We start from the raw sequence: 18,747 nt of genomic DNA, 5'->3' as shown, positions 1-18,747 counted from the left end.
TGTTAAAAAAATTTAACTAACCTATGTTATCTATTTTTATGTAGAGTATCTTGGTACATTTTTTCTTGTGTGTGTGTGTGTTATAATATGGACAGGTCTTGTATCAGCCAAATGTACTTTATATTTTTGTTTCTTTAAAGCAGTTCATGTATCTGATGAAGATTATATTATTGGTTACCTTTAAATAGACAAAAAAATGTTTAGATATATTTTAACTTGAAGTGATCTCAAAGTTCACATAGATCAATCCTTGTTATCTTGCAGTTAGAGATAAGTTATCCCTCAACATACTTAATGTTCCTACTGGTACCAAGCAAACGTTCTTGTAAAGATTTTTTTCTCATTGAAGTTTGTACTTGCACATTATTCTCAAGTGAAAGTGATATGTTCAGTATACCTGTACTTATTTGTAGTTCCATGTTGAATACAAGATTTTATGTCAAATTTTTTTTCTTGCTTGCAGAATCTGTCCTATAGTCTATAGTCTAAGAACTATAGTACTTGGGCAGTTACTTTTTCTTCTTTACATTAATGGTATTTATAAGGGCATAATTAGTAAATTAGTTAAGTTTGCTAATGACATTAAACTCTTTGGTATTTTTAGTTGTGTTGATAATGTTGAGATGTTACAGAATGACTTGGATCAGTTGGTAAATTGAACGTAAAGATGGTGAATGACCTTTAAGTATAGAAAGTGCACCATAATTTGCATCAGATGTTTAATATAGATGGGAAATACAATAATTTTATTTTACTAACAGGGTGATTGGTTTAATGGAATGGGTTGGCATAAGCAGTTGTAAATGCTAGCACTTTACAGGAGTCTATGTTTTTATAAAGAATAAAGAGGAGGTTTATTTTTGCTGTTCATTAGGGTAGGTGTGCAGTAATTTTCTTGAAGGACAAAATGGTCTTTTGTCCTCATTTTTAACCTATTTAATCCCACTTAACAGCATGACTGAAGAAAAGGATTTTAATGTTATTGTGGATAAGTCAATTAAACCATTGAGGCAATGAGTTGTTGCTAGAAGTAAAAGTTATATTTATAGATGTATTGATTATAAGTCAAAAGAGGTTAATAGCTCTACAAATTACTAGTTAGTTCAAATTTGGAATACAATGTGGAGTTTTGGTGTCCTTATCTAAAACAAAAGTTACTGTCTATTGGAAAAGGTTCAAGGAAGGACTACTATGGTAATTACAGGGATGGGAGAGGTATTTTGTAAGAATAGGTTAAGATCTCTCAATTTCTTTTGACAAAAGGAAGGTAAGAGGTGATACTATTGTAGCTTATCAGATTATCTGGGAGATCTGATTTATTTGTGCTGTATTCTGAAGACAATAGGATGAGGAGACACACGTTTATGATTTGGAAGACAGGCTAGGCCCCAGTTCAAATAGCTTTATATTTTACAGGGTGGTTAGATGATGGAATAAATTGCTGTTGGCAGTAATGGAAGCTGACACTATACAAGAATTTAACAGGGAAATGATTTCCTGAAAAATATAAGTTGAACTTGAAGTGTGACTTTTTTAGGGTCAATGTGCAAGAATATATTTGAAGACCAAGTAATCCCTTGCTATGAAGATGCTATATACTGTCAATGAAATTTATCTCTACACTCTTTAATTTACAAAGTTCTGTACCTGTTACATGGTTCTTTAACTAAATAAGATTGAAGACTAAAAATTATACTTTGCATGAGCGATGACAACATTATAATGAGTATATTACATTACATTTCCTACTTCTTGGGGTGGTAAATAAAGTAGAGAAGAGGGGAGATTCAGGATTTCTTTTTCAAATATTGGCATATAAAATTATGAACTTAAAATGTATATACTATTAACATTTGGATTATTAGTTACGTTTTTATGCCAAATTTATTGGTATACTATGAAAAGAAAGTAGTGATTAAATTTTGAATGTAACTCACTAAAACCTTGTGACATGTGCATAAAAAAGATGTTTGTAGTGAAAGAGTTAAACAAAATCTGTACAGTGTAGGGCTGTCCTGGCCTGATATAGCACTCACTTATAAGATGAGGTGTTTCATAAGACAGCTTGAGGTATCCTTGCAATGCTCAGTATCTTAAACAAGGCCCAATCCAGACCATACCCACTCATGAACTATCATGAGTAAAGCAGGCAGGGTATTCTTGCCCATACTCCATGCCTAGTTTAATACCTAGTGCTGGCCTGCTTTTCAAAATAGGGTTTTTTGTGTGGTTACCCATTGAACTGTCTTATGGTGATATACTTCTCCAGACTCTCCAACACTCTTTCACCTCCTTTTTCTTCTAGTGGAGTATGGGAGTCTTCCAAACTGCAACTGAATGAGGACTTATGCTGACTGGTCCTGCACCAATCCAACACAAGACCACCCGCAAACTTAGCATCTAGGTAGTGGTAGGATGATGGAAAGCCAGCAGGAGTGTGAACTTTACTACACAGACATAATACCACCACCCTACTTTAGTAAGTAGAATAGGTCAAACTCAGGAGGAAGCCTTCATGGATTTTTGGAATTGATAAGTGAAAAGTTAAATTCCTATTCTGTCTCTCTCTCTGGGTTTGAGATCAAGATTGTGGGGACCCTCTTTCTACTGCAGCTCGGAAGCTGAATACCCTGTGCTACCTGGTTTGGACTGGAATTGACCTACCATGTATGATCTGATGTATCCAAGCCACACTACACATATGGCACCTCCAAATGCCTGTTGCAGGTATTGGATTAAGGTTGGTATCTTCTGCTCATCATTGTGACACTCCCTTCCCTTACTGCCTGGGCAAAGGGTGTATACTCTGGTACAGATGAGGTGCAGTTTCCCACGACTGTGCTCTTATACTATACTGTTCCAGAGTATAGGGTGTCACATTCCATGGTTTCCCTTTGGATTCTCCCAAAGGGGTCTCATCTATGTAATATTTTGCACCAGTCCTTACACCAATTCAACGTCAGCAGAAGTTATGTATCAAAAGTTAACATTTTCCTAAACTGAAATATATTTCTGATAGAGATACTCACCTCCTTTCACACTTCTTTCCCTCTTCCAATGCATATTATTTTCTTGTCTGATCTCAAAGCGATGATCTAACAATCAGTATAGAGGGAGTCAGCTGCACTAGGAGGCTGTGTCACATTCCTGTTGATGGAAGCATGGTCATTTGCATGCAACAATGTAGTAATATCACATGGAAACACATCAGTTTAGGTGGAAGCCTCAAGGCTAATGGTGAGCAAAAAATTTGGATATGGAGGGTAGCACCGCATTAGGAAAGTTATAAATGAGAAGAGGTGAGTGTGTGTCAGAAATACATTTTCAGTGTTGAAAAATTTTAACTTTTACTATATATTGCCCTTGAAATTAGGGTAATCCTAATTACAGGTGTAAGTTGTAATTATAAGAACGTTTGAATGAAAGTGAAGAAAAGTTTAATAATACACTAACCACAACAAATCTGCTATATCCAGTGTCATTGAGGTCTTTTCCCTGAATATCTGGACTTTTCAGGCTAGTTTGGATATGACAGATGCAGCAGTGGTGTCAAGGGTGTGGCTAGTCATATGCATGTATGCCCATGCTTAACATTGAAAATTCAAGATACAAATTTTCTTTGATATAAAATTTTAATCTGTTTTCTCACAACAAGATTTAGAAAAAAATGCCACTGATTAAAAGTTAAATGTTTGCAATATTTTGCCACCTATTTGGTAAAGTTTTTCACAGATGATATACACAAAAAAGTTAATCAGAAAGCACCATTCCAGGTTTACAAAAACTCAACTTTCTTCCTAACTATGCTCCTGGATGTAATGAATCAAATAATGATATTACTACTGGCTACTAACAATTAAAAGATTTAATAACTATGCTACAAGTTGTGAAAATATTATCTTTTATATGTATTATATGCAAATGTTTGTCTGTTACAATATTTTCATAGAAAAAAAGTATATCAGAATGCTTATTTTCAAGACTACATTACAGAAAAATTGTCATTTTTTGCAATTCCTAAAATTTCATATTGTTATCAACATTGATCTGTCAATCTTTGTATGAGCTTAGTAGCTAATTTGAGAAAAAAAAATGTATTAAGATCAAAAATGTTTCTTTTTGTGAGAAAATTTCATGACAAAAATGAGACTTCTTCCATTGATTGATTGATTGAAAGAAATACCTGAAGATAGGAATGTGAATGGAAAAAATTCATATATAGAGAAACATGTTTCATTATATAAATTTCTTTGTGTTCAGTTCATATATATATATATATGTTTGTTTTTTTTCATGTTGGTATTATATACACACACATGATTTTATTGTAACATGTTGAATAAATTGAATTGAGTATCTCTGTTTTTACACTTCTTATAGAAATGATAGCTGTCAAAAAGTGCCAATTTTGGTAGTGTTTTTTTATGCTCAGTAAAATGACAAGGAACAGTGGTACCCTGCAGAAAAAAATCTTCATGGTTAAGTAGTCTGAAAGCTTTATTGTACTGAATGTACCCATTGCATCATTGCCAACAATGCATTGCAGTCAGTTTGCTTGGTTTAAGAACAAATGCAATACAATTTTCCTTCCTGAAATAATACATGGAATGACACATGATTGTAAATGGCTCACTAGACAATCATATTGCATATATGCTCTGATCTAAGGGATTGTGTTCACTGCACATTTTATATTTATTCACTGTTTTAGAAAAATACCACTGAAGTGATTCAGTGGGTATTTCCTAGTACACTAATAAAATAATACAAAAAAAAACATTGTTAATATCAAAACCACTAAATAATGATAGCTATAATAATGAATTGGAAAAAATTAAACTGAAGAAGAAAAGCTTAATTCACATGATTTTCCACAATAATAGTATTACATTTCCCAAAGAAATAACATTAAATCACAAATAAAAGATGAAATTAATCCTTGGAATAATATTTTTTTGTGTAGTGGTTTCACAAATCTCTCACCTAATACCTCATTTCCTCTTGTCCTTGTCAGTCTAACATCACATGATTAACTAATTACACAATCATGATCTTGTTATTCATGTGTCATTACTAGGGAAACCTTATGTTGGTGGCTTAATATAAAAATGACTTCTTTAATATTTATTGTTAACCAGGAGCAGTGATATAAGTTTACCTCAGCAAATGTGGGGATGAGGCTGAAGCTCTTGACAAACTTAAGAATTGCCAAAAAGGGGAACAAATGTAGGGAGCCCAATTACTTTTTATGTGGGGGACCCATCTTTTTTAGTTATGCCACTGACTAGGAGGTAGGCAAATAAGCATCTAAGACAAAAAAATATAGCTGAACCAAATGATAGAAGGAAAAAATACATAAACACTAAACAAAATTTTAAATAATAAGAGGGAATCTTCAATAGCCATGCCACTTGAAATTCTTTTAGGCAGGATTAGAGTAAATTAGTCTACTAGACCTTTTTTCCTTTTTATTAGTTACATTTTTGTGTGTGTTTAGTGAAGTGTTATTTTAATTTCATTTATGTCATTACACATCAGAATCAGAGTAAGAATGAATCTATATTAACATATTAGTACTGTCTGTTGTATGTCCATGTAACTACTTCAGATAAATCTATATAAATATAATAGTACTGTCTGTTGTATGTCCATGTAACTACTTCACAGGATGTGGATGGTTATTCACCTAACTTGGTATGGAGGTTCATTAGATCAATGCAGGGGTGCATACAAATTTTCACTTTTGTGTTTTGCAGTTTTTATGGGCATTTTTTACCACTGCTTTGCCCCCTGCAGATGGATTTTAACCAAATTTTGTATGAAGGCTCATTGGGTCCATATGGAAATGTATATAAATTTTGTGTTTTGCAGTTTTTGTGGGTATTTTTAATTTTTTATAATTATGTATAAGGGAAGTAACTTTTCATCTGCTAAGATAACCTCATCATTCAGAAAAATTGCCAAACCAACAACCTAGTTGTCTTGTTCTCTGAGTGGGTCAAGTGAGCACAAAATCAAAGGGAGAAGACAACAACAGTAATTATATGAACTGCTGAGTGAAAGTAAAGAAGAGTATATTATAATAATAATAATGCTCCAACCACTATATCTATTATATCAAGTGCTGATGAGGTATTTTGCCTGGTACCACTGTTCTTCAGGTTGGCCTGGAATTTATTTAGGATTGGACCTAGTAGTAGTTGAGACACTACTTATATTAACAAACTGCTAGAAGTAATGTTTTTTGAAGTAGCTTATGATTAAAAGTGAAAGAACTACAAAAAAATTTGAAATAATGTTTATGAATATAAGAACTTGAGTATATGTATAGACATAAAGTCCTTAAGATAACATTATGACTTCAAGTATAAATACCACTTAAATGTTTGACAGCTTATGTATGTAATATTAAAAATATAGATAACTAATAAGTTTAGTTTTTCAGTCTGATAGGTTGAAGAGAGGTTAGTAATGGCAGAAGCACATCAGGCTGTGGCTTTTAGCTTTACAATTACTCATGAAGGGGTGAACATCAACTATGATCAAGAAGTCCTTCATGTCATCTGGCGAAGTGGGGTGTGTTCAATTAAAAGAAGGATTAACAGAGTCAGGGTAAGTTTTAACAGGAATTTTCACTTTTCTCATTTCTTTTCCAGATAAAGTATTCAGAATGTCTTTGTTCATTGCTAATAGTTATAATGTTGAAGACTTGAGTAGAAACAATAGTTTCTTAATCAAATTAAATAGACCTATATGTACACTGCATATGTGCCAAAAATACAGCAGTGTCCAGTTTACAATATATATATATATATTGTGTTATCAATGGCTAGCATTATTTTTTTGAATTTTTAAAATGTTTCTTATTGAATATGTTTCAACTTTGTACATTTATGATAGTGTTTTAAAAAACCAGTAGACATTTATAGCAAGTTTTCTATTTGGAGGATTTTAATGTATATCAAAAGATTTAGAGCATTAAGGTAAAATTTTTATATTCTTCATTTATGCAACTTCATTTTACTAATGATGCTCTATCTTATTTTCTGATTTTAACGCTTAATTTTGCTAAGTGATTTTACATGAAAAATACAATATAGTACAATTTGTGTATCATCTTTGTTTATATAGAGGGAGTATTATCATGCAATTGTCTTCCTCTAGAAGAAATGTACTAACTTTATTGTATATCATTATTAATGGGAAAAAAAAATTGTACCATGGGGATTTTATCTTATAGGGTTCATGTTCATGGGGATAATGTCTGTAACCCAGCCTATCATTGATGAATAGGATACTGACCTTACAAAAATTTAAGTAACAGTAAATATTTAATGATTTGAAAGAAAACATAATAAGTAGAATTTTTTTACTAGTACATGTGGCTAGCTAGCCCAAACTCAAAATTTGATGTTCCCAGATATCGGGTTAGTGGATTTTCACATCCCTGAATCTCCAACTTTCAAGTCTTGGTCAATATTGCTAAGACTTATATTGCATAGTGATGGTGGAGCTTGAGAAATTGTGAATAAACAAATTAATAGGATAACTAGGGAAATGAGGAGATTGTGAAAAGATTTAGAGTATAAGTTAAATAATACCCAGTCTGCACTCTCTCATTTTTTTATATTGTGAATAGAGATTTGAACTTGTGACATCTGGAACCTGGATTGCCCACCAACGTGGTTGAATTTGTACTAATTTTTCAGGCTATGAGGAAGTAAAACCCATACCTCCCCAATCTAAGATCTTATACAAACCATGCTAATAGCTGCACATGCTGCAGAGTACAAGATGTGGTTTCTCAGTTCTAAATAAAGCAATTTTTTTGAGTTCTGTCAATTATAGATGGATGAAGAAAGCTCAGTAAAATTACTTGCTGCTGTAAGTTGACAAAGTGAGGTGTCTGTCTGAACATGAATACTACTATATTTTGCAAGAGGAACACAGTCTTGTCAATTTCCTAAACTCTGCATTTTCGTGCCTGAACACTATTAAGTAATAGGTTCTTTTCATAGTAAAATGTAGTTTTTTTAAGGTTAACAGATCAATTCCTTTCTTAGAGTAATTTTTTGTTCTAACTTGAATAACAGAAACCACTACATCCTCTGTAGCAACACAATCTCATGAATTCAGTTTTGTTGACTTGTAGACTGAGTGTTAAAGATAAACAGTTGGATTTAAAGATAATCTCAGTTGCTGTTTTTCTAATGTTAGGAATATGAGGAACAACAAGAATGAATTCAGGGCTTAAATTGAAATGGAAGACTATGCTTTAATTTGAATTGCCAAAACTTGTTTAGATTTGGGAGAACATTAATAATAGGAATTATTTTTAAATTCTAGATTGTAAGTTACTTATTAGTGATAAACATTTTAAGAAGGGTTGAAGTGGCTTTTTATTATAAGGATTAACTGCTTCCTGTAAGGAATGGTGGTATCTATATAGGTTACAATTGGGATTTTAGTGGTAGAAACATTTTAATTAGCAGTTGTTAAAGCCACTTGATCAGACAGATAATGTTAATAAGAAGTTGTATGATGAGTTCAGGGTTGTTACTAATAAGAGCACTGATGCAATAATTATGTAAGACTTTAATTTTAGACACATTGATTAGTTATGGCAAGGGAGAGAGTTTTCTTGAAATGATTTAGGACAGTTTTCTATTTCAAATGGTTAGTGAGCCAACCAGAAGATATGCAAGATTAGATTTATTGTTAACCAGTAATAAATATGTAGTCATATGAGTTCATTTGAGAGAATATTTGAGGAAGAGTGATTTTTATGTAATTAGGTTTGTTGTTTTGCTTGTTGAGATTGAAAAAAAATTAACATTTCATCATTCCTAATATTCAGAAAGCTAATTTTTAGACCATGAGACAGAATTTGTCATTAGTGAGCTGGAATAAAGTATTAAAAGATGATGTGGAATAGATTTGGGAAATTCTAAAAAAATAAACTGATTTTGAAGATAAGCATGTTCCTTAAAAGAGGAAAAGGATATAAGAGAAGAACAAACCTAATTGGCTACTAAGGACATAAAGGAGAAAATTAAGGATAAATGCATAAGCTTAAGAAGCTTACACTGACAGATAATATTAAAGACTTACAGAACCATAGGAAAGCAAGGAATTTGGTTAAAAAAAGAAATTAGTTAATCTAAAAAAGCTTGTGATCTTTTCTGTTTTTACAGTACAGAATGTTAACAATACTTCTGACCCCAAACATTGTATGTTAAATATTTGGTTTGACATGAATAATAAATGTACACTTATATATTTTGTGGTGGTTTAAAAGAGGTCAAAGATCAGATATGTGAGCCTCTCTCTCTCTCTCTTTTATGTTTGGTTATTAGATAGTGGTTAGGGTGTCTGAAGATTGGAGAGTTGCTAATGTTACTCCAGTTGTTATAGGGGATGATAAGAGGTGCCCTGGAAATTGTCGACCAGTTAGTTTTATTTTCATATTTGGAAATTTTTAGATTTTCTAATAAAAGAAGCTTTGCAGAATTATTTTGTGAAGTATGAAATATTGTAACAGAAAGTATATGTGAAATTCACTAAAGGCACATCTTTCCTTATTGATATGTTACACACTGTCTTGATGATGGAATTTGTGTTTACTTGGTGTACTTAGATTTTTAAAAAGCTATTGATAAGGTGTCACACAAAAGATTAGCTAGATTGGTGGGGGGGGGGGGTTAGGGAAAGACTAATATATTTGATTTCCAATATGGTACATACCTCCTCTCACATAAATAGCTATTCTTGTTCAGTGCTGCCCTCTATATGCAAAACAATTAATAAGCATTCCACAAGCCTTTTATCTCCCCTTGATTGGAATTGACAGATTCCAATGCATCTTTCATGCATCAACTTTCCACAAATAGGAGTGCAACATAGTCTCATGACACATGTGACTCTCTCTCTGTTCCCTTCTACCAAACTATAACTTCTCATTTGGCAGTACTCGTGTTCAGACATTGTTTGCCTTTAGTGCTTCTCGTGTGCTTTGCACTCATAAATTTAATAGTTTCAATTCCAAAGTGGAATTTCTTCATTGATTTTTTGTTATATTGAAAACACATCTTACTTTAACTTCCTTTCCCAGTCATTATTTAAATTTCTCTCACATTTACTTTTGTTTATCAAACATTTTCATTTGATTCAAATTTGCGATGAATTCTGAGGTTCATGTTACCTCTTCATGTATCATAACTCCTACAAGCACTCTTTCACAGACTGCTTGTGGGGTTGACCAGTCATTGGGTTTGTCTGCTATTATACACTGAGAGATTGATTATTATATGGGTTAACCACTTTCTCCTAAACTTGCCCCACTTCCTCCTGAAGATGCTGAACCTGTTTAAGTCGATGAAGATTTTGATCACCTTTTTCTGCCACTGGATTTTGCCATGTCTTCCTATGCCCAACCTGCAGAATCAGCAATGCCTATTTGGCATTTTTAAACATGATTTCTCAGATATGTGATGTTTTATCAATTTTTCCAATTTCCTATGATCCCCGTTCTTCTTTATTACATGATAGTTCTTCCTTTTCTTATGGAGTTTTCCCATCCTCCCAGATAATATGGTTCATGTTGAGCAATTTGCTTCCCAATTGGTTGAGGGTGCCAGCATGCCTCACCCTCCATGGGCTACAGATCAGTTTGTTTTAACTTACCATCATGCTGACTATCCGTTTCTAGACTCTCAGCAGTTGGGGTTTATTTTATCTGTATGAAAGGTAATCCTTGATTTTCCTGTGAGTTTAACCCATGCCCAGTTTTCCCACCTTCGCCTTACACTTACATCACTTCTACAGAATTTATCTACCATCCATCTCCTTTCTAAGGTAATCCACCGAGATCCTGAGGGTTTTTTGAGGGACAGTCTTTCCCTTATTACCTCCACATTGGCTCGATTGTCATCCTCGGTTTCTCTGTTGTTGGAATCTTTGGGGTTGAGATGCGGCCTTGTCCCAGGATTGTTTGCCGCCCTCTTTTCTCAGGAATTTACGCATGTCTCTTTTCTTCAGCGGTATGTTTTCGAACCTTGTACCTGAAACTTTGGAATCATGTGTGGAGTCTGTGCATCAACACTCTACCCTTTTCTCTTTGGTAGCTCGTTTGTCACAGTCGGAACCACAACATGATCCTCTTCCTGTTTCCTATCCCAGTCCTTACTAGCCCTTACCTGTTCCTCCCTCCATGGGTCACCATCTCATCCTTTTATTTGATGTAGATGGGCACTAAACCAACAGTACCGGTAACTACCCCGTGGGAGCTTATTTGTGTGAATTTGTTCCTCTTTGGCGATCTTTTGTCACAGATCAGTGGGATATTCAGGTTTTGTCAGAGAGACTTATCCTCCAATTTTTTCCTTTCCCTCTGTGTCCCTAGTACCAATTTCCTTCCCTATACCTCAGGATCCTATTACCTGCCAGCATCTGTTGGAGGCAGTTCAAGACCTTTTGTTTCAACGGACTATCAAGCCTATTCATCATCTTTCTCCATGTCTTTATTCCAGGCTGTTTTTTGTCCCCAAGAAAACCAGAGACTGGTGGCCTGTGATAGATTTATCTCACCTCAATCAGTTTTTCAGTCTACCCGTTTTACTGTGGAATTGTTTCTCACTCTCAGGTGTGTGTTTTCTCCAGATTTGTAGATGACCAAGATGGACGTCACTAATGCTTACTTGCATATCCAGATATCTCATCAGTCGCAATGCTATCTTCAATTTGTTCATCACAGGGTGGTTTATCAGTTTCACATACTGCCCTTTGGGCTTGCTTTGGCTCTGTATGTTTTTTGTTGGGTGGTCAGAGTGTTTGCATGTCACCTACATGCTCTTCGGTTGCTCTTTCATCAAATCCTTACTTGCACATCCAGATATCTCATCAGTCGCAACACTATCTTCGGTTTGTTCATCACAGGGTGGTTTATCAGTTTCACGCACTGCCCTTTGGGCTTGCTTTGGCCCTGTATGTTTTTTGCCGGGTGGTCAAAGTGCTTGCATGTCGCCTACTTGCTCTTGGGTTGCTCTTTCATCATTATATGGATGACTGGTTACTGTTACCTCATTCTGAACAGGAGTCCACCAGTCACACTCATCAGCTGCTCCTAGAGGTGACTTGTATGGGCTGGTTAATCATTCCTTCAACCTACCCAATATCTTGTACATTTGGTTTTTTTTCAACACTTATCTCAGTCGAGCCAAACTTTCTCCTCTTTGACTTCGTTCTATGGAGCTTTCAGTTCTACACGTTCTTACTGCTCCCTCTATTACAGCTCACAAGGTTCTTATCCCCTTTGATCGTGCTCATATGCCTGCTCTTCACGACCAGTGGAAACTTGCATGGGATCCTTTGCAAGCTCTTATTATCCTTCCTCCTATTCTTATCAATGATCTGCACTAGTGGTTGGACAAAGATCACATGTCGGCAGGTGTACTGCTTTCTCCTCCTCATCCTGATTTACACATTTTCATGGATGCATCCCTTCAGGATCGGGGGACATGGGTCGATCAACAGAAAGTTTCGGGGTATTGGTCCATGGCTGAGAAGTCTTATCACATCAACATCCTGGAGCTTCTCGCTATATGTCAGGCTTTGGTTCATTTTCTCCATCTGGCCAGAAATTGTCTGGTCATGGTCCTTTTCGACAATTCTACAGTGTTAGCTTATCTCAATCACCAGGGAGGCACCCATTTCAGATTGCTCTATTTTCATATGTTAGATCTTCTCTTTTGGGCCCACATGCATTGTATTCATATCATTGTGTGTCATGTTCCGAGTGCTTTCAATCTTGTTGCAGATCGGCTTTCCCATCCAAACAAAATCTATTCGATCCTCTTGTTTTCCAGTAGCTTTGCCTTCAATAGGTTACTTCTCACATTGATGCTCTTGCCAGGTCCCTCAACTACACATTACCTCTGTTTAGGTCTCTGGTCACTCATCCTCTTGCTCTGGCTGTGTATGCTTTCAGTCAGGATTGGACCAACCTATACCTATATGTTTATTCTCCCATTCGAATTCCTCACCAGGTGATTTCGATCATCCATGTCAAGTCCTTCTAATTGCTCCTTACTGGTCAGCTCAGCCATGGTTTCCACGGCTTCTCCAGCTCCTACTTATCCCTTCTTTACCTCTTCCTTGTTCCAATCACCCTTCCTCCATGAAAGTTTACTAACATAAATGGAACATTTTCTGCAGTTGGTCTATGGGTTGGGGTTTTTCCACTAATCGACCCACTGTTTCTTGTGTTGCGGAATTTATTACTTGGCTTTTGATCGGGGTCTTCTGTCTCCTTGATCTTGGGTTATCTGGTGTCCTTGTCCCACACCTTTCATTTTTCCCGATACTGTAGACTTCTTACCTTGCCTACACTTTCCATGTTAAAGCGTCCTTCCAGATTCGTCATCCCCTGAGGAGGGATACCCTTCCTGACTGGGGTATTAATGTGGTCCTTCACCACCTCACTTTGCCTCTGTTTGAATCACTTTCTTTGTGCTCCTTGTTTCACCTTTCCCTTAAAACTTATTTCCTTCTCCTGTTAGCCTGTGAATGATGGGGGTCTGATTTGTTTGCCATTGATGTTTCATGTACTCCTTATCATCCTACATATCGTTCTTTCCTCCCTAAAACTTCGGCAGCTAGTGAGGGTAACTCCTTCTTTTTGCCAATTTCCCACCTTTATTGTTGGTCTGATCCGGATAGACTACTGTGTCTGTTACGTGCACTTTCTTTGCTGTTATATTGCACACACAGCTTCCTTCTTTTCCTGCCTCCTTATTCCTTGGCAGCCTTCATCTGTTTGTGATCTTTCTCCTTCTACCCTCACCAATTGGGTTTGGCTTTTGATTCAATTGGCTTATTCCTCTTTATCATCTTCCTCCCATACTATGTTCCAGGTGTCTTCTCATCAAATTCGACACCTTACCTTTTCTCTGGCATTTCATCTTCATTGTCCCTTGGAAGAAATTTTTCTGTCGAGTATGTTCATCTCTCATTATTTGCATCGCAGCAAGGTTTCTTCCTTGTTGGGATATCGTCTTCCACCTGTAGCCATTCTTCAGGCTTCTGTGAGACTTTGACTGGAAAGTTATTTTTTATTATTCTTTATCTTTTTTTTCAGGGACCATTACTCATGGTATGGATCCCGCTCTGTTGCGAGTGGTGCCTGACCAGGTATTCTTTAACTTTTCAAATCTGCACTGTCAAGCCATGTCGACTTGTGTTTTATAATTCCATGGCCATACAATGCACATTGTTGAGATGAGATGTTCCACAAGATCACTTGTAGGTTTATCAACGCAATAGAATTGTTTCATAAGTTTGCCCGTCCTGGACCATACCCATCTATGGAATACATGAAAAAGCAGAAGGGAATAGCTGCCCATCCCTGCCATGCCTTGTATTGAATAAATTAGTATGGTCTGCTTTTAAAAATAGGGTTTTGTGGTCACCCATTGCACTGTCTCAAGTGTTGACATTTCTCTGGACTCTTCACCACATTTCACCTCCATTTTCTTTTGGTGGAGTTTCAGAGTCCTTACCACTTTCTAGATCCAAGCCACTTGAGTGGTGGACCAGGAGGCATCCTCCTGCATGGGTTAATGAAATACAAACACAAAACAGAAATGATTATCAAACCATTCAGTTGAGAGTAGGCTGGTGGTGTTCTGCTGGTGTAGATGATATAATGTCCTCCTGTATGACTCATAAGAACACGGGGTAGTAAGATGTGAAATTGCAATTCACCCCTTTGATTGGGATCTATCATCCTACCCCCCACATGGATGTCAGTAGAACCAATCAACATAACATGTATTAGTTATGTCTATCTTTTATGCTCCATCAGTGTTGTGGGTCATGGTGGAGGTCATTGCAGATTGTTATGGTTCTTTCCCTTCCACTGTCCCTCAATACTAACTCTTTCAAGGATGTTCATGTGTTTGGGGTGGTTTTGGTCAATTTTGCATTTCAGGGAGATAGTTTACTTTATGTAGACATCTTTTCAACACTGGATGTTAGGTTCCCAGATTGATCTATTAATTTATCATATTCACATGTGCACCGTTCATGAATTGGGAGGAACTAGTTTCCCTCCAGTCTCATGAACTTGAGGTGAAGATGATATGATCCTCTTTCCTACTACCACCATATGGCTGGATTTTGTAATTGACTTGCCACTGGTATGATCCTCTTTCCTGCCCCACACATGGATGTTAGTTCCTGGTGGCCTGGGTTTTGGATTGTAGTCAATTTATCAGTGGTATGATCCTCTATCTTACCCCCACATGGATGTTAGTTCCTGGTGGCCTGGGTTTTGGATTGTAGTCAATTTATCAGTGGTATGATCCTCTATCTTACCCCCACATGGATGTTAGTTCCTGGTGGCCTGGGTTTTGGATTGTAGTTGACTTACCGAGGGTATGATCCTCATCCTACCCCTGCATGGATGTTGGTTCCCAGTGGCAAGGGTTTTGGATGTAGTTGACTTGCTGTGTACAGTCCGTCGTGCCCTAGCCACTCTACACCTAGGGGCACATCCTTTTCCTTTTACCCACTTTTATCATTTCTGGGATTGAGTTTAATAAATATTTCATGGTTCAGAACACTTTCCGGCCATAGTTCTCTCCCAGTTGAATGTGCTCCTCTGTTCTTCCACCCATATATGCAAAATCTTTCTAAGATGGGCAAAGAGTATACCTGGTTCAGAAGTGGTGTGGTTTCCCACATCAAATCTTAGAATCTGAATGTCTCATCTTTTGAAAGGTGCTTCTTTCTTTCCCTTGCACAATTCTCTCCACCTATTCAATGTGGGATTCTAGCTAGTTATGTGAGAAGATGTAAGGTACTGTATCGGAAGTTATAATTTTCCTACACTGAAAATATATTTCTGATAGGTACTTACCTCCTCTCACCCTTCCTCACCTCTGAAAATGGGTGCTTCCATCTTCTGCCAAAAGTTGAAGTGATAGTTAGGTAGAAGGGAATAGAGGGAGTCACATGTGTCATGAGAGTATGTCACACTGCTATTGGTGGAGAGTTGACACATGATGATTTGCATGAGAAACACATTGGAATCAGTCGATTACAATGAAAGGGAGTTAGAAGGCTTGTGGCATATGTAAATGTAAGTACCTATCGGAACTACATTTTCATGTAGGAAAATTATAACTTGAAACTGGTTTGATGAGAGGAAGCTAAAGGTTATTAGTAATGGTGTAAATAGCTTTGAAATGTGTTTATAAAGTTGATGGTAAATACACATACTCCATTGGTAATTCTAAAGTTAAATTTAAAATTTAGGTAAATTAGTGATAAAAAGTAACTCAGTCATGTTTTGATTTTTGTATGAAATGTGTTTTCATAGCAATGTTGTTTAATTCTCAATAATAAAAGTAGATGGTAACAGAAAATAATTATTTTCATGTTTAAAACATTTTTTTTTCTAATATTAACAGTTTGAGTCTCACAAAAAAAGTTAAATTTCGTGGTTTTTGCAAAAATTTTGTTTGAATTCTCAACAATACATTGTTATGAATTAATTTTACATAACCACTATTGTTAAATTTTGATAACTTACTAAAATGTGGAAACAATTAGAAAGTATTCCAATGATCCACATCTTCCATAAGTAAAATAGGATGTATCTATAGTCAGGTGTATTCAGGTAATTTTTCTAAAGTTTTGTGCAGGTGTTCTGCACGTAGTTATGACATCCTCATTAACTGGGTATCAAAAGGTCTTAAATATGTATTAGTCCTTCAACTTAGGTAAAGGTTCAAGTAAAAGTAACTTAAACACCACAGTGGGAATTTTTAAGTGGGTGGAAGCAGCTGCAAGCCTGGTGAAACAACAGCAGAACGCTGATTGGTCAGGTGATGGTCGAGAGATGGTGATAGTGGACCAATCAAGGTGTAGCAAGGTGAAGTGACCAAGAACTTAATGTGGGAAAATTTGTATAAATACCCTTGTAAGGTATCACAGTGTCATAATCTCCTGAAGGAGACTCGTAGTCGAAACGTTGAGAATAAAAGATCCTGTGATAGCATTCATTGTCTCATTGCTACCTTAGTATCCATTTGGCAGCATGAATAATACTTATGAGACTATATACTTGGGTGTAATTTCTGTTCCAATGGCCATAACAGGGAGTTGGTGATAAACTAAGGAAATAACTTCTAGATGAATGCCAGTTTTATTGAACCTATTAAGTAAAATATTTTTATGAAGGTCTAAATTAGGGGTCTCATGGTTACTCAGATAGTTGCATGTTATGCTTTAAATTTGATTACAGTTTAAGTTTGCTTGCTTGGCTATACCATATGAGGCAAGTAGTGGATACAAAAGTTTAGAAATTTGGATTATTTACAGCACCAAATAGAATACATAAATAGAGCTTGTGTAAGGATTTTCTTCTTATCTGATTCTAAACATATCATCTGAGGCTAAAAGCTTAATATGTTGCTCGTCTAAGTTATTTCATTTTTTTTATTCTGAAATATGACTGATTTAATAATCTGTTTATCTTTTAATGCATGAGTGAATAATTGAAAGTCAACACAAATGAAAATGTAGGTTTAATAAACCTTTTGTGTGTCAACTCTACATTATGACATCAACAGTTCTTAAACATCATAAACTTTATAAAGAGCTTCTGAACTATGTTCATAATTCTACTTATGTATTCTCTGATTTTTCAGTAAACTCTGTAGACTCCAATGAGAAGGTAATTTGTGTGCAATTACAGTGATCCTTAACTTTTAATTAAAAACAAAGGTTTATGTGAATACACATGGATATATGTATAAAACAGTAAAAATTAGGTTTACCATAAGCTGAAAAATGTTTTGTTCAGAATAGTAATGCTGTTTGTTTTAGTTACTATACAGGTTGTAGTTTAGATAATGAACAAAGCATCTTGAAAAAAATTCAAACATATTAGGTCATCAAAATATTAATGTAACTTTTTTTTTAGATGAAAAAATCCAAACAACTTGTATATCAAAACAAAACATTCTTATCGATGATGCTTATGTATCAAAACAAAACATTTATTAAATCAAATAGCTTCCATTCTTATCGATGATGCTTTTCTATCTTACAATCAGGTTGTTAATGCCCTGATTAAAGAATTCACTTGGCTTTGAAGCAAAAATCATGATGATGTCCTCTTTAACACCTTCCACATTAGCATACATTTTCCCATTAAGATGGTGTTGCAGCAAAAGAAAAAAATGGTAATCTGATGGTGTCATATCTGAAGAATATGATGGGTGGGGGGAGAACTTCCCAACCCAACTCCACAATCTTGTGTTGCGTCAAACGTGCCACATGTGGACGTGCATTGTCGTGGAGAAGAACATCTTTCTGACTGATGAGTGATGGCCGTTTCTGATGAAGGGCTTGATTTAAATGTTCCAGTTGCTGACTATAGATCTCTGCATTGACACTTTGCTGTGGATTGAGGAGTTCAAAATGAATTACTCCTTTGATGCCCCACCAAATGCAAAGCATCTCTTTCTGCAGAGGGAGTACATGTTTTTGGGTTGGAAGTGGTTTTTTGTTTAGGACTGAGCCATTGTTTTTGGTGTTTAATATTTGCATAGAGAATCCATTTTTCATCACCGGTGACAATTCTGTCCATAAATGATTCATGCGCATTACGCGGCAGGAGAGACGAAGCAACATTCACATATTGGAAACTATGATCATTGGAGAGTTTGTGAGGCACTCAAA

At 35.7% G+C, this 18,747-nt stretch overlaps 1 protein-coding gene across 2 annotated transcripts in view; it reads left to right on the top strand.

The window, feature by feature from the left end:
• LOC106464549 (carnitine O-palmitoyltransferase 1, liver isoform-like) overlaps positions 1–18,747 on the top strand; it is a 101,355-nt gene that overhangs the window by 13,715 nt on the left and 68,893 nt on the right. For both annotated transcript variants that reach the window (XM_022392283.1, XM_013924694.2), the window contains exon 2: positions 6,446–6,612. In XM_022392283.1, coding sequence (XP_022247991.1) covers positions 6,472–6,612 — 141 coding nt within the window. In that variant the 5' untranslated portion in view covers positions 6,446–6,471. The remainder of the gene's footprint in view (positions 1–6,445; positions 6,613–18,747) is intronic.

The sequence above is a fragment of the Limulus polyphemus genome, unplaced genomic scaffold (genome assembly GCF_000517525.1).
Source record: "Limulus polyphemus unplaced genomic scaffold, Limulus_polyphemus-2.1.2 Scaffold1684, whole genome shotgun sequence".
Lineage (NCBI taxonomy): Eukaryota > Metazoa > Arthropoda > Merostomata > Xiphosura > Limulidae > Limulus > Limulus polyphemus.
Note: the sequence above shows the minus strand (reverse complement) of the source record. Positions and strands in the feature narration are given on the sequence as shown.